The sequence below is a fragment of the Eptesicus fuscus genome, chromosome 9, assembly GCF_027574615.1.
Source record: "Eptesicus fuscus isolate TK198812 chromosome 9, DD_ASM_mEF_20220401, whole genome shotgun sequence".
In the NCBI taxonomy this organism is placed as follows: Eukaryota; Metazoa; Chordata; class Mammalia; order Chiroptera; family Vespertilionidae; genus Eptesicus; species Eptesicus fuscus.
The window spans coordinates 837718-865178 of NC_072481.1; the positions used below are offsets into that span (position 1 = coordinate 837718).

Here is a 27461-nt window from a genome sequence, read left to right on the forward strand (position 1 = left end):
ATTATATCCTCCTTGACGTGGCTTACTGTTGACTTTGCCACGTATTTGAGACTGTTCTTTAGGGACACCCCACAAATTCTGATCGGTTGTTTCTATTTTCATTCAGTTCAGAACTCAGCAGATCCTTTTATTTACTTGCTTATTTTTGTTAATCCTCATCCAAGGATATTTATTTTTCATCGATTTTTTTTTTTTAAGCGAGTGAAAGGGAGGGGAGGGAGAGAGAAGAACATCGATGTGAGAGAGACACGTTGATTGGCTGCCTCCTGCACGTGCCTGCAGCCGAGGTACCTGCCCTTAACTGGAACCAAACCTGGACCCTTCAGCCGTTGGGCGGACGCTCTAACCACTGAGCCGAACCTGCGAGGGCGATGCACCTCCCCTGGACAGCAGAGGTTTGCGGGCACGGGTCCGCGTCTGCGGTGTCTTCAGTAAACACGGCAGGTGTGTTTTCTCTCCTGGTTTCCCGAATGGCTAACGTGGTCTTTTCCCGGCTGACTTATTGTCAGAACACAGACTGTAACGCACACACGTGCCGGTGTGCACTGACCGTGTCGTCGGTAAGGCTTCCGGTCCACAGGAGGTGGCCAGCAGTTTTGGGGGAGTCAGAAGTTATACACGGATTTTCGCTGCGCCTGGGGTCGCGCCCCTGACCCCGACACTGCTCGGGGGTCAGCCGTGCCTTCCCGTCGCCTTTTGAACGTGCGGAGGCGTGTTTCCGCCCACACGGCCGTCCTCCTGGGGAGGCCTGTCCTGGGGGCACCTGTGTTGGCGGTGGTCACGTCAGGCCGGCGATGGCGTTGCTCAGAGCCGGGTCTCCCCGGCTCTCCGTTTCCTGCTCTACGGCGCGGGGCTTTGTTGCAGGTGTGGGTCCGAGGGGTGCTGTTTCTGTCCTGCTCCACGTGTGTCGCAGCTTTGTCATTGGGGCGTCAGTGTTTGTGTTTTTGGGGGTGTTTGTGTGTGTGTGTTTATTCCTTGACCTTTTTATTGATTCTGAAGTCTCCCTCGTCCCCGATTCATGCTCTTTGCTCTGAAACGCACGGCCTTACGCGCCTAGCTGACAGCTGCCGTCTCTCTCCCTCGCCGTCCGCGTCCTTGCTCAGTCACATGGGCTGCGGCTCCCTGCCGTCTGGTCACCTCTGCCCTTTCATTGGTGTTGCCACCATGAGCGTTTAATGTGACTGTTGAGATTTGGTTTGAATCTTTCATCTTGCAGGGGTTTTTGCTGGTTTTTTTTTGTTTGTTTGTTTCCTGTTTAGTGCTTTTCTGCTTTCCTCGGGGTAACCAGGTGCCTTTTATGATTCCACTAGAGGCCCAGTGCACGAAATTCGTGCACTCGGGGGGCGGGGGGGATCCCTCAGCCCAGCCTGCGCCCTCTCGCAGTCCGGGAGCCCTTGGGGGATGTCTGACTGATGGCTTAGGCCTGCTCCCTGTGGGGAGGGAGCCTAAGCCGTCAGTCAGACATCCTTAGCGCTGCCACCGAGGTGGGAGAAGCTCCCGCCACAGCCGCTGAGCCCACCAGCCGTGAGCCCGGCTTCTGGCTGAGCGGCGCTCCCCCGCTCAGTGGGAGTGCACTGACCACCAGGAGGCAGCTCCTGCATTGAGCGTTTGCCCCCTGGTGGTCAGTGCACATCATAGCGACCAGTCGTTCCGCCGTCGGGCTGAAACCGGCTCTCCGACATCCCCTGAGGGGTCCCGGATTGCGAGAGGGCGCAGGCCAGGCCAAGGGACCCCCCTGTGCACGATTGGGACCACGATTGGGACCGCGGGAGGGCTCGAGGGCGTGTCCAGCCCATCTCACTCAGTCCCGATTGGCTGGACCCCAGCAGCAAGGTAACCTACCGGTCAGAGTGTCTACCCCCTGGTGGTCAGTGCATGTCATAGCATGCAGTTGAGCGGCCTTAGCATATTACGTTTTGATTGGTTAAACAACTGACTGAATGACCAGACACTTAGCATGTTAGGCTTTTATTATATAGGACTAGAGGCCCAGGGCACGAAATTCATGCATGAGGGGTGTGTGTCCCTCAGCCCAGCCTGCACCCTCTCCAATCTGGGACCCCTCGAGGGATGTCCGACTGATCCTATCGGGCCTAAATGGGCAGTCGGACATCCCTTTCACAATCCAGGACTGCTGGCTCCCAACTGCTCGCCTGCCTGCCTCCCTGATTGCCCCTAACCGCTTCTGTCTGCCAGCCTGATCACCCCCTAACCACTCCGCTGCCAGCCTGATTGATGCCTAACTGCTCCCCTGCCAGCCTGATTGCCCCCAACTTCCCTCCTCTGCTGGCCTGGTCACCCCCAACTGCCCTCCCCTGCAGACTTGATCGCCCCCAACTGCCCTCCCCTGCAGGCCTGGTCACCCCCAACTTCCTTCCTCTGCTGGCCTGGTCACCCCTAACTGCCCTCCCCTGCAGACTTGATCGCCCCCAACTGCCCTCCGCTGCAGGCCTGGTCACCCCCAACTGCCCTCCCCTGCAGACTTGATCGCCCCCAACTTCCCTCCGCTGCAGGCCTGGTCACCCCTAACTGCCCTCCCCTGCAGACTTGATCGCCCCCAACTGCCCTCCCTTGCTGGCCTGGATCCCCCCCAATTGGCCTGATCCCTCCCCTGCTGGCCTGATTGCCCACAACTGCCCTCCCTTGCAGGCCTGGTCCCTCCCAGCTGCCCTCCCCTGCTGGCCATCTTGTGGCGCCATCTTGTGTCCACGTGGGGGCAGGGTCTTTGACATCCCCCGAGGGGTCCCGGATTGCGAGAGGGCGCAGGCATCCTCTGTTGGACTTGGGATCTAAAGGCACAGTGATGGGTCCCTTCTCCATGTCGTGTCATAGAGGAGCTTTGCAAGAAGACTAAAGTTGTAAACCCGGAGGCGAGAGTACCCGTGAGCCTGAGAAAGGAGAAAATTTCTTGTTCAAAGAAGGGGACAGTCTTAGAGGAGATAAGGAGATAAGGTGTCTACAGTCCAAGGAATGGCTCAGCCATCTTGTGTGCTGGAGTGATGGTCAATCTGCATATTACTCTTTTATTAGATAGGATAGAGGCTTGGTGCACGGGTGGGGGCCAGCTGGTTTGCCCTGCAGGGTGTCCCGGATCAGGGTGGGGGTTCCCTTGGGGCGTGGGGTGGCCTGGGCCCGGGGCCTGTGGTGGTTTGCAGGCTGGCCACGCCCCCTGGTGACCCAAGCAGAGGCCCTGGTATCTGGGATTTATTTATTTTCTACAATTGAAACTTTGTAACCTTGAGTGGAGGAAGCTTGGCTTCCTCCATCGCCGGGGGCAACTCAAGCCTCCTGCTCTCTCCAGCTCCATGGCTGCCACCATTTTTGTTGGGATTTATTTATCTCCTATAATTGAAACTTTGTAGCCTTGAGCGGAGGTCTGGGCTGGCCAGGAAGTTTGGCTTCCTCCATCGCCGGGGAAACCCAAGCCTCTTGTTCGCTCCGTGGCCACAGCCATCTTGGTTGGGTTAATTTGTATACTCGCTCCTGATTGGCTGGTGGGTGTGGCTTGTGGGTATAGTGGTGGTGGTTAATTTGCATATTATTCTTTTATTAGATAGGGTTATATCTTCGGGTTGGCTGTGCTCATTCTTGTCGTTATTAGGGTTCCTCTGGGCTCTGGGTGTCCACCTTTTCACTTCCCACCGTCCACCTTCAGCGATCGGCTGTGAAAAGGCCTTCCTCCCGCTGCTCGCCCCCTGCTCCCACTGGACCGTCAGAGACCGTCACGGGTCAGGGTCAGGGTCAGGGTCATGAGCCACAGATACAGCCTTGTTGTTTACGCCTAAACGCTTGCTTCTCCAAGGCGCTTAGATAACGAGAACAGACTTGACGTGGTTACGTTGTAGCTACCATTTCTGGCCCTGCTTCTTTCCTGTAGACAGACAGACAGACAGACAGCCTTCTTTATGGGGTTCCTTCTGCCCCGGTTTCTTGAGCGCAGGGGTCTGCTGGGGACGGCTTTTGTGTGTCTAAAGTGTCTTTATTGCTTGGCCGGTGTGGCTCAGCGGTTAGAGTGTCCGCCTGCGGATTGAAGAGTTCTGGGTCCCATTCTGGTCAAGGGCACGGACCTTGGTTGCAGGTTCGAACCCCGGCCCTGGTTGGGGCATGTGCAGGAGGCAACTGATCCATGTGACTTTCTCACATGGATGTTTCTCTTGCTCTCTGTCTCTCCCCCTCCCTTTCACTCTCTCTCTCAAAAAAATCAACGGAAAAAATATCCTAGGGTGAGGATTAACAAAATAAAAAAAAAAGGAAAAGCTATAAACCACAAACACATGTCACCTAAACACGACGGCAAAGTGCCTCGCCGTGGGGCCCAACAACTGTCACAGAGCCACGACCCCCCCCCCCCCCCGCCCCCCCCGCGGCCTGAGCGCAGAAAGGCCGGCCTTCCAGAGAGCACACGGCGGCCTGGGCCCCTCCCCCACAGCAAACACCTTTCCAGAGAAGGGAGGACAGGAAACGTTATTTTTTTAATTTTTGTTTTTGTTTAGAGAGAGTGGGAGGGAGCGAGGGAGGGAGGGAGGGAAGGAAAGTGAGAGAGAAACATCGATCGATTGCCTCCCACACACGCCCCAACCAAGGCCAGGAATTGAACCCGCAACCTTCGGTGCACAGCCAGACCGGCCAGGGCTATAGGTTTTCTTAAATTTTTTTTTGCAAGTCTTTTGGCCACTGTGTTTCCACTCCTCCTGCTCCCACACCTGCTCTGGTCCCTTCAGCTGCCCGTCTACAGGCCGTGCTGAGCAGCCCGGCCCGGGTGCTGGTCTCACCCGGGACTCCTTTCTCGCTGCTCCATCAGCTGGCCTCCGCGTCTGTGCTCGCGCCCCGCGTCCCGCCTCCGCCCGCCTGCCGCCCGCCCAGAGCGGCTTCATCCCGGTCTGACGGGACGCTGCGTGTCGTCCGTGTGTCTAACTTTGTGAGCGCGTGGAGCACAGCTCTGCTGACGGCGTGTGTCCTCCGGGGACTCACCTGTCCACCCGTCCCTGGTGCCCCCGAGGACCGATGGGTCTCCTCGTCGCGTCACACTTCCTGCTTCTGCGGCCGCGGACGCTGAGGGTTGCCTGCGCAGGTGCCGGTGTCTCCGTGGCCCCGTGGCCTCCCCACACTCTGTCCCAGGGCGCAGGGAGCCCATGGAGACGGCCAGTCCTCTCAGGTTTTGTGCTTTTGGGGGCCCCCGCGCAGGCTCCTCCTGGGCCAGTGGTGCGCTTTTACTGGCGAAGCCTCCTGCGGGGCCGGCACCCGTGAGTCGGAGGTTTCCGGATTGCCGGTGGGAGCGGGATGGAGGGGAACGGGCCACGCCGCTGGGTGCGAGCCCCAGGCCGTTCCTCCCCTCCTCCTGAGGGGCTTCCTGCCTCGACCAGTTTCCTGGCGCTGCCGCAGACCTGTGCTCAGGCCTGGCGCCCCCTCCGCCACGCGTCCCGCGGACCCAGCCGCACCCTCTTCCCCGGGGCCCCTCCCTGGGCTGAGGCACGGCACTCAGGGCAGCGGGCAGGGTGGTCGGAGGCCCCGTGGTGGCCTGTCTCTTGGGATCATCGTCCACAGTGGCCGCGTGTCCAGTGGCCGCGTGTCGGTGCCGTGAGGCGTCCCCGGGGCGCACGTGGCCCCGTGACACCGTCCTGGCTGCGGGCGGCCCGGCGCAGTGTGGCTGCTGCCCCGCAGAGTTGACTCTGAGCTTCTCTAATCGGCGCCCCCTTCATACGAGAGAGAAAGAAGAGACCCGCTGTCAGCTCGCGACACAGACAGCTGGAGGCGGCCGGCGAGCGCAGCGCCGAGCGGCTCGGGGACCCAGCGCCACCGCTCGCAGAAATAACCGCCTTTGAGTGGCAGGTCCTCGTGGTGAGCGTGACTTGGGGAGGAAGGTGAGCGAATCCAGCTCCGAGGTGGAAGGTTCCGGAAGCTGCTGAATTGTGCTGACTGGTGTGTCCGTGTGAGCGGATACGGTTTCCTTTCTGCGGTGATTTTGGCTGCGTTAGATGCGCTTTGTTCACATCTTCATTACCGCCTTTTCCGTTTCAATGAGAACTGATGGTGAACAAAGTGCCGTGATTTTGACTATTCAGACTGACAGCTGCAGGGAGCTCGGCGTGGCGTCCGCGTGCTCTTGGGGGCGCCCGCAGGTGTGGACAGTGCAGACAGCTGCGGCCGCGGTGGGGGCGGGGGCGGGGGTCGCAGTGCCCCCGAGAATTGGCCGGGCCCGACCGGCTGTTTCCGTCTGCGGGACTCCCTCCAGGGAGAGGCGCGGCGCGGCTCGCTGGGGACCCTGCCGGACAGCCGAGCTACAGGCATGGCCGGCCGCCGCCTCCCCTGGTGCGGTCACATCGACGCCCCGTTGCGTCGCGGCCCCTGTGGGCTGAGGTAGGCGAGGCTGGTCCCCGCGGGGGGTGTGGCCAGGCCCACGGGCAGGGCTGTGTGCTCCGGAGACACCTGGGTCGGCTTTCAGCCCAGGTCAGCGCTGTGCTCCGTCTCGCCTGCTCGGCGCGGGCACGAGAAGCGGGTGCCGGGCAGAAGGGCGTGCCCGGCGGCTCTCCACGGCTCTGCCCCCCTCCTGGGCATGTTTCGGGGACACGAGAGGCCTGGGCGTCCGGCACCAGGTGGGGGCACAGCCTCTGCTTCTGAACATGCCTGGCCCCGGCCCGTGGTTCTCCAGGCGGCCGGCGGCCCCGGCACCAGGAAGGCCGAGACCCGGCTGTGCAGCCTGGCAGCTTGTCCCTCACCCTGCAGGGAGGCTGGCGGGGGCGGGGGTCACTCTGCCGAGGGGAACCAGCGGGTGGGGGGCAGCCTGGGGGCCGTCCTCCTCGCTGGCTGGCGGAACAGCGACCTCGGGGCGGGGTGGGAATCGGTGTGCTCAGTGCCCGTGCACAGGCCCACCTGCGTCCCCCCCCCCCCTCCCGCGGAGGCCGCGCCTGGGCCTGTGGCCGCCGCGCCAGGCGTGCTCTCGCTGCGGAGCCTGGCGGGGCCGCCGGCAGGGTGGCACTTGCTGGGCTGGCGTCTCTTTTGCCCCCGGTGCCCGTCCAGCGGGTTCTGGTTCCTTTTAGTTCCCACTCGGGCAGATCTGGGGGCCGCTGGCCGCTGCCTGGTGACCGGCACAGCCCCTCCCGGGCGCAGGGGTGCGGCCACAGGTCCGGGGCTCTGTCCCGTTTACGAGGGGTCAGGCGGTCACAGTGGGTGATGAGGCCTGCAGGCCCTGGCCGCCATCTGGCGATTGTAAAACGGGCAATCCACATCGCGAGGGGGATGGGGGGAGCGGAGTGCAGATGGTGGCGCCCCCCCCCCCCCCCCGCAGACACCTTTGTGGCCCTTCTCCCCGGTGTCTGTGCGGGGGGTGAAAAGTTCAGCCTGCCCATCTCCAAAGGGAGCGGGGGTGGGGCCGAGCCGCTTTCTTTCCTCGGGGTCCCTAGACGCCCGGTGGCTGAGCAGGGCTGGCCCATTGTTGGGAATCTTCGGGCGGACAGAGCGGGCCGGCCTGGGGACGGGCCTCGGACGGACAGACAAGTTCACAGGAGCCCCTCCCGCCTGCCCCCCAGCCGGGGCCGCGTGGGTCCGGTGACGCCGTGGCTGACGAGAGCGTGAGGGTCTCTGGACGGTCCCTTGCTTGTGGTCGGTGGCCCTCCCGCTGCCACCTCCCCTCCCAGCCTCTGGCCCATCCCAGAAGGCTGCAGTTGGCGGGAGCCGGCCTCCTTCCTCCGGGGGCCTCCTCAGCGTCCCGTTGCTCAGTGTCCCAGGATGCAGGGCGGCGGGGGACTCACAGCTGAGGCCGAGGCTCCGTGTGGTGCCCGCCCCGTGCCCAGCACTCCGGCCACCGACGCCTCTGCCCCGCCAGTGCCGGGCCTCGCCGCCCCCACGGCCCCCTGGGCACGATTCCCACGTGTCTCTGAGGGGCTCCCGGGTGTCCGCCAGCCCACGGGGACTTGGGGCCCTTCCCCCAGCCACAGGGCCAAGATGTGTTGACATTTGTGTTGATGGCCTGAGAGGCGGATGCAGGGGACCCGGACTGTGGCCAGGTTTCCAGAGCCGCTTCGTGAGGGGGGACCTGGTCCCCAAGGCCACAGGCGTCGCTCCCAGACCAGAGGGACGAGGGGTGGTGCCTGTCTGTGTCCGTGTTGCTTCTTCGGGGGGCACTGCCCACGGGCAGGTGCAGGGCCGGCCAAGCTGAGGGGCCTTGGGAAGGGGCTCGGCCTGGCCGTGCGGGACACCCCGCCCCCCAAACCCCTCGCTGAGCTCCAGGACTGCGCCCTGCAAAGAGGCTGGGTCGAAAGGTCACTGCCCTGATTTTTATTGCCGGTGCTCGAGTTCTCACGACCCCGCGCCCTCTGAGGGCCGGGAGGCGGGGGCTCTGACAGGGCCTTTCAGGGGATGAAAAACACAGAGCGGTCTGAATGGAAAGTCACCGCGGCAGAATGCTCAGCGGCTGAGGAACGGCGCTGGAAACCGAGCGGAGACACTTGTCCGTCCAGGTCTGGGGCAGAGAAACCAGAGCGAGGTGGGCGCACCCCTCGTACAGGGCGATGGGGATGGCGCTGTCCCGGAGCCTTCCGTCCGCGTCCGCGGGGCGCCGTGAGCGGCACCCTGTCCAGGCTCCCGAGGGGGGGGCCCTGCAGGATGGGCGCACGCTGGCTCCGGCCTGAAGCCCTTGGCGCCGTTCTTTAAAATAACGGAGGGAGCCCTAACCGGTGTGGCTCAGTGGATAGAGCGTCGGCCTGCGGACTCCGGGGTCCCGGGTTCGATTCCGGTTGGGGGCACGTACCTTGGTTGCGGGCACATCCCCAGTAGGGGGTGTGCAGGAGGCAGCTGATCGATGTTTCTCTCTCATCGATGTTTCTAGCTCTCTATCCCTCTCCCTTCCTCTCTGTAAAAAGTCAATAAAATATATTTAAAAAGATGAAATAACGGAGGGGGAGGCAGCATTCCCGCATTGTTGCTGGTCGCCCCCAAGCCCCTGCGGTCCGACATGCCCACGTCTCGTGAATGTCGTCCGTGGCACCACAGCGGGTTCTGCCGAAGCCGGGCTTCCTGCTGCGGCTCAGCGCCCTGTGGCGGCGGGGTCTCCTCGCCCCTCTGTCGCGTGTGCCCGGCAGTCGCGCTTCTGTTCCCAGGACGGTGGGCACCTTGTCCACGTGCGACGCCCGCACCCGCAGCCCCGGTGACCTGTGAGACTGAGGCGCCCTGGCTCCCAGCCGGCCTTCAGCGCGCTTCCTCCGGGGTGGGGCAGGCGGCAGGAGCCCGGAGCCCGGGTCCGAGATCGGGGAGCTGCTGGCCACGTGACGCTGCCCGCTGTGAACACGGGCCTGCCTCCCGCCAGAAACACATCCATCTCGCGGCCCACGTGTCCGCCTGGCTCACTCTTCCCCGACCTGGGACTCGGCCCGCGCCCAGCTCTGGGAGACGTGGTGCTGGGCCGGTGGGTGGGTGGCTGGCGCTGTATCCGACACTGTTTGTGGGTGAAGACGGGGTCGCCCCGCGGACCCTCGTGCGAAGCTGCCCGACAGGAGGCAGGTGCCCCGCGGTTCCTCCTCGCTCTGCGTCTGTGGTGGGACCCGAGTCCCCGGGCGGGCGGAGCGTTGGCCGCCTGCGCCTCCTGCTGTCGGTCACATTGCCGACCGTCACCTGTCCTCCTGGTCCCGGCGGCTGGGAGCCGTGGGGAGGCGTGGGCTCGGCAGGAGTGGGCGCCGTTTCCTGAGGGTCGGCTCCAGCCGCTGCGCAGGGCCCAGCATGGCGCGCACGCGTGTGGGGTCCGAGCATGGACTCCGAGGGGTGTCTCGGGCTCCTCACCTGAGCGCGGCCTGTGGCCCCAGGTCTGGCTGGGGGCCCCCACAGTGACTCTGTGACCACGAACCCCTGTGCGGAGTCCCCTCTGGTGGCCCTGAAGATGGGGGGTGCACAGAGCTGCGGGCCTTGGGGAGGGTGTCGTGTGGCTGGGGGGGCACGGGACGGCCCTGTCTCGGACCGTCTTGGCGTCATTCCTTGGAGGCGGCATGGCTGAGGTGCCGGGCAGCCCTTTCTTCCTGCGCCTCCGCTGCTCTCTGTCTGCCGGGGGCAGGTCCGTGCTCACAGGCTGAGCCCTGGCGTGTGGGGCCCCTCGCTCCGCGGTGCTGGCTGTGCGCCTCCAGAGCGCGTGCTCGGCGAAGCCTGCGTGTACGTCCCGGCTCACGTCCTTCCACCTGCTCACGTGACGCCTGAGTTCCGTGGGCACGCCGTGGCCATTTGTGTCCCGGCACGCGGCTAGCCTGTCCCCCACGCAGAGCCCCGTGACACCTGGCCACGTGACCCTACGACGTGCTCGTAGGAGCGGGATCCAGGCCAGGGCCAGCGTGCGATGGGCGGCGAGATGGACGGTGCCCTCGGGCCCCGTGGTTTCCCTGAGGAGGACGCCTGTGGCCGCTGGAGGGGCAGCAGAGGGGAGCTGCGCTGAGCGGCAGGGCCGGGGAGGCCAGGGGCCAGGGCAGGGCCAGAGGGTCACACACGTCGAGGACATGCTGGCCCTTTGGCTTGCGTTCGGGCTGGGGTGTCTGAGTGTACGGTCTTAAACGGGGGGTTCATTTTTCTGACATGACCTGGGCGGGGCCTGGTCCCCCCAGCCCTGGGCAGGAGGAGTGGGGTGTTGTTTCTGGAGACATCCTAGTACGGCTTTAAATGTTTGCTGGAAGGAAGTTGCCGAGCGGCCCGGCGGGGGAGGGACGGAGCAGCCACAGGCCAGCGTCCTCCTCCTGGCTGCACGGAGAGTCCCGAACGCACCTCCCTGGCCCGTCCCGGCTCCCGGGGCACACCGCCCGCCGGGGCGGAGACTCCAACCGCAGCACACGGAGCCGCAGTTCTCTCCGTCAGGGCTTGGAGGGAGGGTCCCCGGCTCACCAGTGGGAAGTATTTTGTTTAAAAGAAACGATTTTAGACCGTTTAAGTCTAAAACGATTTTATACTTTTTAAGAAGTATATTTTTATTGACTTCAGAGCAGAAGGGGGAGAGAGAGAGAAACATCAATGACAGAATCATTGATCGGCTGCCTCCTGCACACCCCCTCCTGGGGATTGAGCCGGCAACCCGGGCATGTGCCCTTGACCGGAATCGAACCCGGGACCCTTCAGTCCGCAGGCCGACGCTCTAGCCACTGAGCCACACCGGCCGGGGCAAAAACGCAACGCTTGTTGAGCTTGTGACCTTCTGCTTCGTCCGTCGGTACGTGCGTCCGTGTCCTTGACCACGTTCTCCTCGTGGCGGCTTCCAGCTAGGGCGTGACTCGGCAACATACGACCAGCAGTGTGCACCCAGCGGCTCTTGTGCGAGGGGCTTCCTCTCCCCCGGTGAGGAGGGCTGCCGGCGGGCGCTCCGGGCAGCCTGGCAGGGGCGCTGTCCTTGCCGTCTGCTCGCGACTCCTGCTTCCTGCCTCACGGTCCACCGTGGCTGCTGGAGCCAAGTCTTTACGCCCACGAACCAGTCGCAGCTTGTGTACCTGCGCTCGGCTCCCGGGGCAGGGTGTCCCTCTCCTCAGTGCCGGGAGGGCTTGCACGGGAGCCCTGTACGGTGAGCAGCGGCGTGCCCCATGCGCGCCCGGCCATGCCCTCACGCCGGGCCCAGCACCTGGCGCTGGGGCCCTGGGCCCGGGAGGGAGGTGGTCACCACCGTGGCAGCAGCACCCCCCCACCAAGTTCCAGCGAGCCTGGCACGTGCCCGGGCTGAGGGCCAGGCCCTGAGACACCGAGGGCCCCTGACGGCCTCAGACACACGTGTCCATGGTGACCCCCGGGCTGTGTGGGTGTTCCCTGGCCCCGGGGGCGTCGCCACACCAGCTGGGTCCCTCCCAGGCCTACTCCCTGACGGGCACTGGGCTCTACAGGACCGGTAGAAACCCGTCTTCCCTGGATGCAGAGCGAGGTTCAGATGGGAGGGCCCCCGGGGGAGGTGGGAGAGGGCCTCGGGGGCCCTCAGCCGCTCCTGGTGGTCGCCAGCCCAGCCTGCCCGACCTCCCTGCCACCTCCCTGGAGGCCAGGCCGCACCTCCGTGTGGCACGCCTGTGCGGGGCTCAGTGGCGGTGACGGGACCGTCACCTGAACTCCTGCCCGCCTGGCACCTCTGTGTCCTGGAGGCGCCGGGTGCGGGGGGCCTGTGTGCCGGTCCCTCCTGCTGCGCCCGGGGCCCTCGGGCCTGGCAGCCACCCCAGGGGAGGCAGCTCGGCGAGCCCCTGACCCCCTCGGCCTGCTCTGGGCACCGCGTGCGCCCTCCCCCGTCCGGGCCCTGGTGCCCGCCCCGTGAGGGGGTTGGTGGGCGGCCCCCTCCCTGTTCTTGCTGCCTCTTCTCTGGACTTGCCAAGAATGCCGGGAAATTAGGGGGAGGGGACACAGGAAATGCCTCCTTCCCTCTAAGGACAGCTCCAGCTGCACGCGAGGGCGCGGGGGAGGGGCGGCTGCGGAAAGTTGTCGCCCCGCCAAGGCAAACCCGCACGCCCAGCCCTGCAGACAGAGGGCTCTTTCTGCCCGAGCCGCCATTGTGCGCGTCGTGTCCGCCGCCGCTCCAGGCAGGTCTCGGCGGGCCGTGGAGGCCCGGCTTTTCAAAAGCGAACCGAGGGGCGCCCCCACCCCTTCGCCACTTAGGAAGCACCCCACCGGGGCTCCCCTCGGCCCCTTCCCCGGAGGCCGCCCCTCGGCATCCTGTCTGTACTCAGGAGCTGGGCCCTCGGGACCGAAGCCCGGGCACAGGCCTTCTCCTCGTGGCCTCTCCGGGAAGTGCGGGAGGCCGCGTTACCCGACACCCCGCACGTGCACCTCGTGGAAAGATAAACCCGCTCAGACCAGGGGAGGAGCCGGGCTGTGCTCAGTGTGGAACCCGATGAAGCAGCAGACCCGTGCTGAGGGGGTCGTTGAGCCCCAGGCTCGGTGCGGGTCAGCGTGGAGGTGGGCGGGGGGGGGGTCGCCACTGCTGTGACCTCCCCTCAGCAGGCGCAGGGCCCAGGTCGGTGCTGGGTGGTGGGCGGGGCTTCTCCACCCACGGGGCCCACAGCTCCAACACCAGCCCGGCTGTCCACCCGGGGCCTGGGAAGGGCTGCTGGTCACCCCTCCTGTCCCCCCTCCCCCCATGAGCCACTCTGCCAAGAAGCCTCCGGAAGACCCCGCCCTTCCCACATGGTCCTTGGTCTGGTGGTGAAGGAAGGGCCTGCTGGCGTGTGAAAGCCGGGGCCTGGCGCCGGGCTGATGTTGGCATTGGGGGGGGGGTGTCAGTCCTGGGCCGAGCCCCGGGTGCAGGCCTTCACCTGGACGCGGGCCTGGCAGCCTGTGGGGACCCTGGTGCCGGAGCCTAAGCTGCCTGCCTCTTGGGGCGCCAGGGCCTGGAGCCTGGGGCTCTGCTGTGAGGAGCGAGGGCTCTGGGGCCGTTGGTTCTGGGCTGTGAAGGGCTGTGCAGTTGGGAGACGTGTCCTACTTGGAACACAGGGTTCCTGGGGGGGGGGGGGTGATGGCAGGGGCACCTCGGGGTCCCGCCTGGGCTGCTCGGGGGCAGCGCTGTGTGGCCCCAGGTGTGGTCTGGTGCACCCCCCTCCCCCGTCTTTCCCCCGGACGCTCAGCCCCAGGAGCCCACACAGCCGGCTCCTTGGACCCTGGCAGGGCCTTGCCCCTGCCCCGCCCGCCCCGCCGCCCCGTTTGTCGCTGTTGGTGCTCGAAAGTGAGGGCATCTTGCGGAGTGTTGTCAGCGCCCTGGGGAAGGTGCCCCTCCGCGGCCCGCCTCCCCGCCTCCCCGCCGGCCGCCTCTGAGTCTCCTCGTTCGTTCAGAGTGGAGTGCAGTCCCCTCCTTGGGGGCCGTGAGCCGCCGGCGGCCCAGGCACTGGGGCACAGGTGACGGCGCTGGTCCGCGGCCAGCCCCCCGCGCCCAGCCTCCCTGCAGCTGGGCAGCGCCACCGTCCACTCCCGCGGCCCGAGCGCCGCTCAGTGTTGTGTCGGTTTCTATGGAGAGAAAACAACCAGGGCGTCTGCTGCTCCGAGGAGGGGGGGCGCCAGGAAGCAAAACAGACCCGCGTGTGGGCGGGGCTGGCGCTGGTTTCCACTTCCTGGCTGGAAAGCGGGTGAAAGTGTCCTGTTCCGCGGAGGGCTGCCTGGAAGGCCTGGCCCGGACTGCGCCTCCTGCCGGAGCGGGACCGGCCCTGGGGGGACCGGCCCTGGGGGACCGGCCCTGGGGGGACCGGCCCTGGGGGAGCTGCCCTGGGGGGACCGGCCCTGGGGGGAGCTGACCTGGGGGGACCGGCCCTGGGGGGACCTGCCCTGGGGGACCGGCCCTGGGGGGACCTGCCCTGGGGGGACCTGCCCTGGGGGGACCTGCCCTGGGGGGACCTGCCCTGGGGGAGCTGACCTGGGGGGAGCTGACCTGGGGGGACCGGCCCTGGGGGAGCTGACCTGGGGGGACCGGCCCTGGGGGGACCGGCCCTGGGGGAGCTGCCCTGGGGGGACCGGCCCTGGGGGGAGCTGACCTGGGGGGACCGGCCCTGGGGGGAGCTGACCTGGGGGGACCGGCCCTGGGGGGACCGGCCCTGGGGGGACCTGCCCTGGGGGGACCTGCCCTGGGGGGACCTGCCCTGGGGGGACCGGCCCTGGGGGGAGCTGACCTGGGGGGACCGGCCCTGGGGGACCGGCCCTGGGGGGACCGGCCCTGGGGGGACCGGCCCTGGGGGTCTGTAGACAGCCACCGATTGGAGGGCAGCCACCCGGGAGCCTGGCCTGCGGGCGGGCGGGGCAGTGGAGCAGAGAAGGCCGCATGGGTCTGGGCCTGCTGTCCATCGTAAGGACGTGGGGGGGAAGCGGGGGGGAGGCCTGCCTTCCTTTCTGCACACACCTCCCCTGTGACCCCGCCTCCTGGCGCAGCACTGGGTCCCCCCGCCCCCGCCCCAGCCGGCCGCCTCCTGGGAGCCCCTCCCGGGGAGGTTCCAGCCTGCAGTGCTGAGCGGGGCTCCTGCACCCCAGAACGCGTGCTGCTGAGAGTCCCCCCGGGTGTTTCTGCCCTGCCCCTCCCGTCGCGCAGGCCGCGCCCACGCCGGATCTGCGAGGCTGTCCCGTGGCATAGAGGGCTGGGGACGGCACCCTGCTCTGTACAGATGCACCCCCACCCCCACCCTCCTGGTGTGAAAAGGAGGAATTCTTTACTCCGTGATTTGAGTTAGGCACACAAGGTTTTTGTTTTCACTGAAGTCTAGTTTTATTTCCTGGTGTTTGGAGCTTCTAGAATATTCTTGAGTTGGGTGGCAGGCAGTGTGGCGGAGCTCTGGACCTCGCGCAGCCGTTTTCCGGGAAACCCGGCCTTGCCACGCGGCGCTGGGCGCTGGGCTGCTCCTGCCCCGGTGCCGGCTCTGCCCGCGCTCGGCGTGCGCTCGGCGCTTCAGACGTGGAGCGGCGTTACGCCTTCCTTCCGGAGCTTTGGCCGGTAAACCCGCGGCGAGGCGTTTCCACGCTCCTGTGGCCGCGTGAGGCCCCGGCGGGGTGGCCACCGGTGACCCCTGCCGTGCCGTGGGCCCCACGTGGACGGCAGTCACGGCGCTCGTCCTGCTTCCTGACGGAGGTGCTCCCTCGTCGCAGCCCTTCGCCCCCTCCCTGTGAGCGTGTGTGGTTTCACGGCCACTTACGGTGTCGCAAGCACAGAAAGTGGAAGTTCCTGCCGTTGGTTTAGCTGTCCATCTCGATGGCGTGTGAGCGCCTTCGACTCGGCCGTCCGTGCCGGGAGCGCGTCTTGTCCACGTCTCCGTCCCCGCGACGTGCACTCACTGCGGAGCGGAAGGCGGGGTCACTACGCCGTGGCTCTCCTCGGCCTGCCCGGCCCCACGGGGCTGTGCACACCCCGGTCCCATCCTCAGAGGTGACGTCGCCCAGAATCCCACGGTGGCACCAGCAGAGCTGGAACCCTGTGGGCAAGTTGCTCGCCCACGAAGCAGCCCTGGATTCTAAAGTGACGGGGGGGGGCAGCTAGGGGCCCCCTCCCCCCTCCTGCCTCTGGAGGCGCTCGGCCCCCCTCGGGTCGGGGCTGTGCAGACCTCCTCTGCCAGGTGGTGCCACTGGGTGTGCACCGTGGGTTTGAAGGCGGGAGGTGTTGGCTCTGGACATGAGAATCCCTGATCCGGGCGGAGCGGGACCTCCCGGCGTGGGCAGGTGGACGGTGCCCGGCCAGAGTGCCCCCACCTTCTCACCTACGGGGCCTCCCGGAGTGGGGTGGGGTGTGGGCTGCACACTGCCTTCTGGGGGCCCCGGGGATGTTTTAGAGAAGGTACCTCTTCCTCCCCAGCCTTTCTTGAGCCCCCTTTTGTGGTTTTGCCGGGTGAATTGCCTGCACGGTTAGCACTGAGATGGGGGTCGGGCCCGTGCGGTGCCTCCCACAGGAGGTGGGGTGCCCAGCAGCTCTTCTCGGCGAGTTGCTGTGACGGGGTCACGTCTGCGCTCGCAGGCCGTGGTGTCTGCGCTGAGGCCTGGCTGCGGGGGGCCCGCTGGGTGTGGCAGCGCAGCGTCCTCGGGACCTGGGTGATGGGGAGACCCAGGGTGGCGGGCGGTTGGGACTCAATTCCAGGTTTGGAGGCCTTCGCCCCTGGACCCCTCCCCAAACCCCACCACCCACCCCGACTGCGTACGGCTGTTTCCCCGCCCACATCCAGCTGCCGGGCCCCTGCCGGGCGGGGAGCCCCTCTCACCGCTGGGACCCCAGCTGCCTCCTCCCCCCCCCCCCCCCCCCCGGGCTCCCCAGCCCTGCGTCTCCTTAGGACTGAGCTGTTAGGCATCATTCATCGCAGGGCGTGAGCGGAGCCTTTGTGCTGGGAAGGGGTGGGACGGCGAGGCTTTCTGTGCGTGGAGGCTTGGCAGGCTCGGCTGCCAGCGCGGGGCCAGCTGCTCCTCCCGCAGCGAAGGGTGGCGGGGAGATGGCGCCTGGGGGGTGCGTGGCCGGGGACACAACTCCTGTGTCGGACCAGGTGTCCGCGGGTGCAAACACACGGGCATACGGCCGCTCACCGGGCCTCTACCTGCTGGTTCTGCTGAGATGAAGCCTCCGACTCTCCTCCGGCTGGGGAGGCCCCGCTTTAGCCGAGTTTGGAGGAGGCAGGAGCCGCCAGGTCCCGGGGCCCTGACTGTGGCAGTCACATTCGTGTTGGACGCCTGGGGTCCAGTAGCCCCTCGGCCAGCACCTGCAACGCCCTGTCCCGATGTGACCAGACGGGGAGGCGGGGCGTCGCTTACACCAGGACCTGTCCCGGCGCCCGAGACCCCTGCCAGCCTGGTGGGAGTGCGGCCAAAGCCAGGTTTCTGCGCCCTTAGCTCTGTGAGGCCCTCAGGGCCTGCCTCACGCCGCACACTGACCTCCGACAGACGACACACCATGTGTTCTTACACGTGTGCACATGTGACACGCATGCATGTGCATGGACATGCACGGAGATCTTGGTGTGCCCAAGCATGGCCGATGCCGCTGTGAGTCAGGGTGGAGGTGGCCGGGAGGGTGGCGGCGGAGGGCCCACCCACCTCCTGCCGCAGATGTGGGGGGCGAGGGAACGGGCCGAGGGCAGAGGGAGGGTCTGGGCCCAGGCGGGAGGGTGGACGCAGGCGGCCACTGCGTGTTTCTGCTGCTCCCAGCCCAGCGTCAGAGCGCGCCCACCCCGCCAGGCCGGGGGTCCCAGGCCGAGCCGCGGCGTCACTGGGAGATTCTTCGTCACACAGGCCTGGCGGCCCCTGCGCCCGGTGGTTCTGGGTCCGGGCCCTTGGTGTCCAAGGCTTGTTGGGGGCAGGGCCCTCCCTGGGCGGCTTTCGGGGTGAGGGCTGGTGGGCGCGAGTCCCCGTGGTAAGGCCGGCCTCCGTCCTGCCTCCCAGGAGCCCCACCACGTCCCGCTGCGCCTCCCTCTGCCGCTCTCCTGTCTCCCTCTGGGCGGCCGGGCGCTGGGGAAGGACCCTTGGGCTCCCCAGCCCCAAAGTGAACGGGTTTCAAATCCGCTTTGTCGTCCTGGGCCTTCTGGAAGGAGAAAAGCTTCCGCCCGCCCACCCGTCTCCTGGTTCTGTGGGGTTGGGGAGGCCCTGGGTCAGGAGGGAGGGTGGCAGTCAGGGGCTGCTGGGGGGGCACGGGGCCCCAGGCACAGGCACCCCCCCACATCCGAGGGCTCCGTGTGGGGGACTCGGAGCTGCCGCCCCGGCCCGCCCCACGTGGAGCCTGGGAGGGACCGTGCTGAGTGGCCCGTGTGGGTCAGCGGGGTGTCCTCAGAAAAGGGGGGCAGCGGGAGAAAGAGGTGCATTATGGGTTTTTTTTGTTTTTTGTTTTTTAAATCACAGCGACTGTTTAAAATCGCTGTTTCCACGTCACTTTGGAGCTTGGGGTTGTCTTACAAATTTAATCGGCTGCCTCTGTACCACAATCATCAGAAAATAGGTTAATTTCAGCGAAGCAGAATCTGAAACCTGCCTCCCCACGTGGGAGGCACTGACGGTGCCGGTAAAAATAGCTCCTGGTTTCCAACCCGGGAGACCTCCGGAGGGTCTGAGGCGCAGATGGGGGGGGGGGTCCCGGGCACGGGAGTGAGGGCCCGCCTGCGGGGATGCTTGCTCACAGGGCACCCAGCACCCCTCAGCGAGGACTGTGCCTCCTGGTCCTCGCCCCACGGGGTGCTCTGTGGGGGCCGTGGGCGCCCGGGTCCTGGTAACGCCGGCAGCGGGAGGTCCCAGCAAAGGGGCGTTGCAGTGGGTGATGTGGTCCCATCATGGGCGTGCGCGCTCGCCTGGCCTCGAGCTCGCGGTGTCCCCACGCGCACGTGCCTCTGCTCGCGGCGGTGGGACGGGGGCGCGTGCTCTGGGCAGGGGCTGCTCCGTCCGCTTCCTTTCTTCTCCAGACCCCGAGTGCCTCACCGTCACAGCCCAGCCCCGAGCGCACGTCCTGCCCGTGGCCGTGGTGACCTCGGCCGCGCAGGGGAGGCGCTGCAGGTCGCTGGCGGACCAGGCTCCTACCTCCCCGGAGCAGTCTCCCCGCCCCAGAGTCCCTCCTCCCTCCGTTCCCCGTCTTTATTTCATTTTCCACTGCGTTTGCACAATCGCCTCGAGAACTGTTCCTTTCTGGAACGTTCTTTCCCCCGGTCTCCTGGGGCTGGGAGAAGCCGTGCGGCCAGGCCGCTGCGAGGGGACCCGGGTGGTAAGGCACGGAGGGTGGGGGCCGTGGGGAGGGGCAGAGCACAGAAGCCCATCCGGTGACCGGAGGGGCCGGGTCTAGTGAAGGCCGGACGTGCCCTGGCCCATTGCTGTGTGCGGTGGCCATCTGTCCACCTGGGGAGGTGCCAGGTGAGCGCCGCGGGGCTGGCCGCTCCCCAGAGCCCCTGCCTGTGCGTGCCTCCCGCCCTCCCCCACGGGACCTTCCCAGGGCGCAGCCTCCAGGAGCCCAGGTCCCCGTCTCCCTGAGAGTCCCCGGTCGCCCTGCACTGCGTCCTCGCTGGCACCGCTCAGGCCGGGGCGGGGCCGCGTGTCCCGAGGGCCCGGGCAGCCGTCAGGGCCTGACCCCCGCCCGCTGCTCGGCCTCCTGCTCCTGGAGGCTCCGGCGAGCTGACCTTTGGTGCAGCCACGTGTGCCTCGGGGTTGGCGCTGGGGAGCCTGCGTGTGGAGGCTCGGACGTGCCTGGCACCGCGGCGCGGCCACAGGCTGTTTGCTCGCCGCGTCTCCCCGCCTCGCGGCAGCTGCCCCGGCCTCTGCTGGGCGACAGGGCGTCGGAAACCACTGACCTCAGCGGTTTGGTTTTCACCCAGCAGATTATTTCACTTTTTTAAAGTAGATTTTTTAATAACAGCTTTATTGAGACAATTTACATAAAATGCACCCTTCCTAAGAGCGCAGGTCGGGGGTTTCCAGTCTCGGCGCCGTCACCTCCCCTGATCTCGGGGCATTTTCTTCATCGAACAGCCCGGCACCCGGAGCTCTCCCGCCCGGCACCCAGCACCCAGCACCCACTTCCTGTTCAGGGCCTTCCGTGGATGGAGCCACACACCGTGGCCTCTGCCGGCTCCTCACTGAGCACCGTGCTCAGGGTTCCTCCCGTGACAGCGCGTGTCCGAGCCTCCCTCCTGATGGGCCTCACACGCGTGTGGACAGACCCCCGCCGCCGGACACGGGGCGGTTCCCATGTCGGGTTGCTGTGAGCACACACGTGGACGTGTTTCCCACAGTCTGGAGTCCGTGCCAGGAGTGCAGTTGCCGGGTCACGGGGGGGCTGCTGTGTTTCACTTGGGGGACCCGGACACGGTCCCACGCACGTGGGTGGGGCCTAGCCCTCCCCCCGTTCTTCAGGTCAGCTCGTGGGTGACTGCAGCTCCACGCGCAGTTGTCAGAGGTGAGACGCTCCCTCCCGGTGGGTCCCAGCTCCTGGCGTGTTTGCCACCATGTTCCCGCAGGCCGGCTCCGTGCTGCGCCCCCGCCAGCAGTGCGCAGGCTTCCGGAGGCCCCCCGTCCTGTCCTCGCTGTTTCCCGTGGGCGTGGGCGGGGCCTGCTGGGGGCGGGGCCTGGCTGCGGTGTGACACTCGTTTCCCGGGTGACCAGCGATGCTGCGTGTCCCTTCATGTGCTTGTCGGCCACGCGTGTGTCTTGTTTGAAGAAGTGTCTGTTCGTCCTTGACCCTTTCCATGTGTGTGTGTGTGTGTGTGTGTGTGTGTTGGGGGGAGTTGCTTTGTTTGTACGCTGGACCCGGCCCTGTGAGAGGATCTGACCCGAGGTCCTCTCTCCTCCTCGCTCAGGCGGCCTGTCTCCACCTTCTTGACGGTGTGCTTTGCGCGTAGAGATGTCTGGCTTTAGCCCTGGCCGTGTGGCTCCGTGGATGGGGCGCCGGCCTGCAGAGGGGGCGAGGGAGAAGGTGGTGGAGCAGGAACAGGTGGGGTACGGAGGAGCAGGCAGGGGTGCCCCAGGGCGGCACGTGCATGTGGGTGGTAACCAGCTCTGAGCTCCACGGGCGGTCCCTGCTCCCCCAGGCAGGTCTGTGCCTTCACCCTTGGAGTTGGGGGGCCCTCCTCTGTGGGGTGGCAGTGGGGGGCCCAGCCTGACTTCCTCCAGCACCGACACCTCCTCCCTGTGCGGCCCGCCAGCTGGACGGGTGGAAAGAGGGAGCTGACCAGAGTGTGCGGGACACGCCTGCTCAGGCGTGCGCGGCGGTCACCAGGGCTGTGCGGGCACCGCCCTCGGCGTGCTCTCGGCCGCGTGCGTCACCGGGGCTTCCTCGGGGCCAGCTCGCTCGCCTTCCCCCGTCGGAAGCGGACCTGGGCAGGTGCTGCGCCCGAGCTGCCCTGCTGGCCGCTGCGGGACACGGCGCGTGCGGGCTGGGTGCGGGTGTTGTTTCGGCTTTGGGAGTGTGACCCTCTGCTGAAGTCGCTCACACCCGGGTCTGGCAGCTTTGAGGGGCCGTCGGCACGGAGCGGGCAGTGAGAGGGAAAGCTGTGGTGTGGGCCGCTGTCGGGCTGTTAATTAGAGGTTAATTAGACGCGCAGGTGTCCGGAGAGCCAGGGAGTGACCGCAGGAGAGGCCTGGCCGCAGGGCGTGCCGACAGGGTCCGCCTGCAGGGGTCCCCGCAGCCGGGCCGCCCCGCGCCCCATGGAGCCGTGTGTGGCTCTCGGTGCCGCCAGCGCCTCTCAGGTTGGCACGCTCCTGGGCTCCGCGTCGGGGGCCTTGGGGTTTGGTCCCTGTTGGTCCCCTGGGGCCTGGAGGACTCTGCTCCTCGTCCCACCTGCTCCTGACCCTGGCAGCTGAGCAAGTTCCGCCCAGCCCGCTGCTCCTCGAGGGTCTTCCCCGTGGCTCTGCCTGTCAGGTCGCTCCCCTCCCGCAGCGCCCAGTGCCTGCAGCCCGGGGCCGGGATGGGTGCGAGCCCTGTGGCCTGGCCACTGCCCAGACTGGCCGGCTCTCCTGCCCGCCGGTCCCAGCTCGGCCTCACACCCGGCCTGTCGGCTGGACAGCGGTGTCGCCTCCTCCGCGGGATTCCTCCCTCGCATGGTTCTTCCTGCAGCTGTGTCCGCCCCCAGGGCGTCTGTGACCTCACCCGGGTCTGGTGCCAAGCCCCTCCTCCTCCCCAGCCCCCGCCCCCTCCCCGGCCCGAGGTGGCAGAATCCCTGTCCCTCCTCGTTGGGTTTCCGGGCCTGGCCCTTGGGCAGGGAGCTCAGGGACCAGGTGTTTCTTCTGCAGGGACAGGAGGGACAGGCATGTGTTCCGTGGGGACCAGGCTCTCTACTGGCCTCCCGCCCGGCCTGCCCCTCACCCAGCGCCAGGTCCCGCCTGGTCCCCCGGCCCCAGCACCCGGTGCGGGAGGCCCTGGGCGGCCCCGGGCGGCGGTCTGCGTGCCCAGTGTCCGCACACTGCCCTGAACAGGAAGTGCCCAAACCCCGAAGGTGCGGGCGCCCCTGTACACCCTGCCCAGTGGCTGGGGCCGGGCTGATGGGCGCGCGGGTGGGTGTGGCCGCGCAGCAGGCCGTCTGACACCCCCGTCTCCCTCCCTGAGGTTCTCGGAATCGGCGCCTGTGGCTTTCCTCTTGGTGAGAAGCCGGCTTGTTTCCTCCCGCGTCCCATCCGCTCAGACAGGAAGCCCCGCCCTTGCCATGTAACCCGCCCCCCACCGTCTGCGCCCAGGTGGCGGGCATCTGCCAGTGCAGGCAGAGGCCGGCCGCTGGCACCCTCAGGGGCGTCTCCCCTAAAAGGCAGCACCCGGCGGGTCTCTCCCCAGAGCTCGTCTTCATCGGGGCGCTGCTCCGTGCCGCCTGGACCGCCCTCCTGGCCCCACGTGTTTGGGGTCATTGTCCCCCTGGGGCTGGGGCTGCCTGCTTCCTGGAGTGAAATTGGGGAGTGAGGGCTCCCGGCCCGACCCACACCTGTGCCTTGGGCGGAGAGGGGCTGCAGGACGAATGGCTGCCCTGAGTGGTGCGAGCGCCTGGCACACGCACACGCACACGCACACGCACACGCACTGGCTTGCTCACTCCGTGGGCCGGGGCAGGACCTTCCCCTGGAGCCCTCGGGCCAGGGTCCCTGCCCGGGTCCGGCCTGGGGTCTCCTGATCCCTAGTGACAGCTGTGGTGAGCAGCCCCGTGACTGACCGCCTCCCTCCCCCCCCCCACCCCACCCCAGGGGAGCCCCGCCCCTCCGGGCCAGTTCTGTGGCACAACCCTGCCTCCCAGCGCTCTGGACGGGGCGGCCCCCCACCCCTCCTCCTGAGGACAGGCTGGGAGAGTGACTGGGCCTTGTCCCGCAGCCCTCGCCCTCCGTGGGTGTGTGGGCCTGTGGTGTGGGTGCAGGCACAGCTCCGGGTGCCACGGGGTCTCCTGGATGCGCAGGCCGCTGGTACCTTGGGGGTAGATTCCTGCGCGCCCCGGGAGTCCTGGCTGGGAGGTCTGTGCTTGATGCCCAGGAGCCTGGGAGCGACATGTGGGGGAGCTCAGCTCGCCTGGTGTGAGCGTGGAGGGCTCATTGCTGCAGGCTGCTCCCCGCTCCCCCCGCAGTACAGGCCAGAAGCAGTTTTTGAAATTAGTTCTATTTGGTGAAATCCAGAACTCTGGGGGAGCCGGGTGGCACCCCAGGGAAGCACTGGGCCGGGGAGGCGGGGCCGTTCTGCGCAGACTTGGAGAGGCCCTCGGCTCCTGCCGCTGCCGGGCACCGCGGGGCGATGGTGAGGCCGTCCGCCGAGGACCTGCTCGGTGCGGTGCGTGGCCCGCTCCCAGGACGGCTGCCATCGCGGGCGGGTTGTGGCTCCCGCCCCGCAGCGCACCAGTGCTGGCTGATCCCAGGGCAGGGTGACCAGGGCTGGGGGGGCGTCCCCAAGTGCCAACGGGAACATTTGTGTCGCTCCAGGTCTCCTCTGAGCCCCCCGTCTCCATCAGGAAAACAGACGACGCTCCCTCCCAGCACCCCACCTCTTCTGAGAAGGACAAACAGTCCAGCTGGCTGCGGACCCTGGCCAGCTCCTCCAGCAAGGTTCTGCGCGGGTGGGGCGGGGCCTGTGGGTGGGGCGGGGCCTGTGGGGGGCGGGGCCTGTGGAGGCGGGGCCTGTGGGGGCGGTGCGTGGGAGGCAGGGCCACCAGTGCAGTTCACTGGCCCCTGACACCGGTGCCTCTCCCTCCCGCTCAGAGCCTGGGCTGTGCTCACCCTCGCCAGCGCCTCTCCGCCTTCCGACCCTGGTCCCCTGCGGTTTCTGCCAGTGACAAGGAGCTCTCCCCACACCTCCCGGCCCTGATTCGAGACAGGTAAGGGGCCGCAGGCCTGGGCACCGGTGGACTCTGCAGCCTCCGAGTCATGGTCAGCTCCCTGCTGAGCTGCCCCCCAGGGACGGCCTCAGGCGGCCGCATGCGTGGCCTGTGGTGGCCTGTGCGCGACCCTGGCACGCACGCTCCTGCGGCCCAGCTGCCTGCTGCCTGAGCCTCCGTGGGCTGGGGCAGGGGGACCCGCCTCGTGTTTTTGTTGTTTCTTGCTTTTTGTCAATCCTCACCCCAGGGTATTTACCCACTGATTTTTAGAGAGGCCGGGGCGGGGCGGGGGGGCGGGGGGAAGGCATCCACGTGAGAGACACGTCGATGGTTGGTCTCCCTCCTGCACGCGCCCGACTGGGGCCGGGGTCGAACCTTTGACCCTTCGGTCCACAGGCCGACACGCTAACCACTGAGCAGCCAACCAGGCCGCCTGGCGTTTGCGTTGCCTAGGCGTCTGTGTGCGTGGCGTGGGGTGGTTTGTGGGCTTCCTGATGCCCAGACCCAGCTGCCCGGCCATTGCGAGTGCTGGCCCCTGTGATGGGCGTCAGGGAGAGCTCGTCCGGAACTTTCTGTAGAGTCAGGGCTGGTGGCAGCCGAGGCAGCCAGTGTTCGGCTCCCAAGGCCCCGCGGGGTCCGCCTCAGGCTTCCGTGCTCACCCCCCGCCCGCAGCTTCTACTCCTACAAGAGCTTCGAGGCCGGTGTGGCCCCCAACGTGGCCCTGGCCCCCCCGGCCCAGCAGAAGGTCGTGAGCAGCCCGCCATGTGCCACCATCGTCTCCCGGGCCCCCGAGCCCCCCGCCTCCTGCATCCAGCCGCGGAAGCGCAAGTTGGTGGACACGCCTGGGGCCACAGAGACGCAGGCGCCCGCAGTCGCCCCGGAGGACGACAGGGACTCGGAGGCGGAGGTGGAGGTGGAGAGCAGAGAGGAGTGTACGTGTGAGCCCGGCCTGCTGCCCCTCCGGCCAGCCCCGCGCCCTCCGGCCGGCCCCTCGCCCTCCGGCCGGCCCCTCGCCCTCCGGCCGGCCCCTCGCCCTCCGGCCGGCCCCTCGCCCAGGCCAGCCCCGCCCTCCGGCCGGCCCCTCGCCCTCCGGCCGGCCCCGCGCCCTCCGGCCGGCCCCTCGCCCTCCGGCCGGCCCCTCGCCCTCCGGCCGGCCCTTCCTGGGAGCGGCTGTGAGCTCCCCTGTAACCTGCACCTGTTTCTTTTCCACAGTCACCTCCTCCCTGTCCTCGCTCTCCTCTCCGTCCTTTACCTCATCCAGCTCAGCCAAGGACCTGAGCTCCCCAGGGGTGCACGCCCCGCCCGCCCCACCCACGGCCCCCGACACCGCGGCCCCCACCGACGCCCCGAGCGGGGGCCTGGAGGCGGAGCTGGAGCACCTGCGACAAGCGCTGGAGGGCGGCCTGGACACCAAGGAGGCCAAAGAGAAGTTCCTGCACGAGGTGGTGAAGATGCGCGTGAAGCAGGAGGAGAAGCTGAGCGCCGCCCTGCAGGCCAAGCGCAGCCTCCACCAGGTGAGGGCGCGGCTGCCGCTCCCCTGACAGCGGGGCGCACGCGTGTCTGCGGGAAGGGGCTTGGGGGGCCTTTCCTGAGCCTTGGGTTCTAGAAGGAGGTGACGCCCGGCCCCCAGCAGCAGGCGTCCGCGTGGCTCAGGAAGGAGGGCGCCAGGCACAGGCAATGCCCCCCCACGGCTCTTCCCCCCACACGGCTCTCCCCCCCACACGGCTCTCCCCCCCCCCACGGCTCTTCCCCCCCCCATGGCTCTTCCCCCACACACTGCCTCCCCCACACACACTGCCTCTCCCCTCCACACTGCCTCTCTCCCCGCCACACGGCTCTCCCCCACCCCCCCACTGCATCTCCCCCCTCCATACACACGGCCTCTCCCCCCTCCATACACACGGCCTCTCCCCCCTCCATACACATGGCCTCTCCCCCCTCCATACACACGGCTCTTCCCCTCACACGGCTCTCCCCCCCCCACGGCTCTTCCCCCCCCCCCATGGCTCTTCCCCCACACACTGCCTCCCCCACACACTGCCTCTCCCCCACACACACTGCCTCCCCCACACACACTGCCTCTCCCCTCCACACTGCCTCTCTCCCCGCCACACGGCTCTCCCCCACCCCCCACTGCATCTCCCCCCTCCATACACACGGCCTCTCCCCCCTCCATACACACGGCCTCTTCCCCCTCCATACACACGGCCTCTCCCCCCTCCATACACACGGCCTCTCCCCCCTCCATACACACGGCCTCTCCCCCCTCCATACACACGGCCTCTCCCCCCTCCATACACACGGCCTCTTTCCCCTCCATACACACGGCCTCTTCCCCCCACCAGGTCTAGCCAGTCCCTCAGAAGTGACTTTCTTGTGACGGGGGCTGGAGGCTTGGAGCCGTCGGGGCCTCACTGGCACCCTCGCCCCCCGAGCAGAGCGGACGGGGCAGGACCGCCTGTGGGTCCTGGAGCTCAGCCAGCCTCCCCACCGCTGTCCCCACTGCCATCCCCGGCTGCCTGCTGCTGCCCTGACGAGCGGGGAGGCTGAGCGCGTTCCCAGCGCCGGGGGCGGGCGGGGCCTTCACACCAGCTCTGGTGAATTCACACCTCTGCTGGCGTCTGGCAGCTCGGGGACAGCTTCACACGTGGGCTGCCAGCACACACAGCCCTGCGGTCTCGGTCTGAGAGCCCAGGATTCAAACGCCCCCTCTGCGCGTGGTTCAGGCACCAGGCTCTGCGCTCTGCTGCCCTCCCCTCCCCAGCGCTGCCCTCCGGCCCGGCTCTGGTCGAGGTGTGACTTCCCACGTGCCTGTTGATGAGCGTGTTTGCAGGGGTCCCCGCTGACCAGCTGGAGCCGCCCGGGAAGGGGTGGCCTCTGTCTGGCTCGGTGCCACCTGCCACTGGAGCTGAGGGAACCCCGGGCTGGGACCGTGGGCACAGAGGGAGCTCGGGGAGAAGGCGGTCCAGGCCCCGCGGCGGCTTCTCAGTGCAGGAGCCTCCTGGCCAGACCCCGGGCTCAGTGGGTGCTGGTGAGAGCGGAGCCCTGGCACGCGGGGGGTGAGAGCCTAGGCCGCGGGACCTTGTGGGGACCCGTCAGGGTGCAGGGAGACACGAGGGTGTGAGGCAGAGAGGAGCCCAGTGGTGGCACTTGCTGGGTCACAGGTGCCATGGAGCGGCCAAGAGTGCTGGAGGGCGGGCAGGCGTGTGTGTGCATGTGTGTGTGTCTGTATGTCTATATGTGCATGCATGTGTGTATGTGTATACCTCTATGTATGTG

At 67.3% G+C, this 27461-nt stretch overlaps 1 protein-coding gene across 1 annotated transcript in view; it reads left to right on the forward strand.

The window, feature by feature from the left end:
• Positions 1-27461, forward strand: part of SKI (SKI proto-oncogene) — a 51211-nt gene that overhangs the window by 20928 nt on the left and 2822 nt on the right. Inside the window, exons 2-5 of the mRNA XM_008151711.3 lie at positions 23791-23913; positions 24067-24182; positions 24855-25114; positions 25395-25696. Of these exons, the coding sequence (XP_008149933.1) occupies positions 23791-23913; positions 24067-24182; positions 24855-25114; positions 25395-25696 (801 nt within the window). The remainder of the gene's footprint in view (positions 1-23790; positions 23914-24066; positions 24183-24854; positions 25115-25394; positions 25697-27461) is intronic.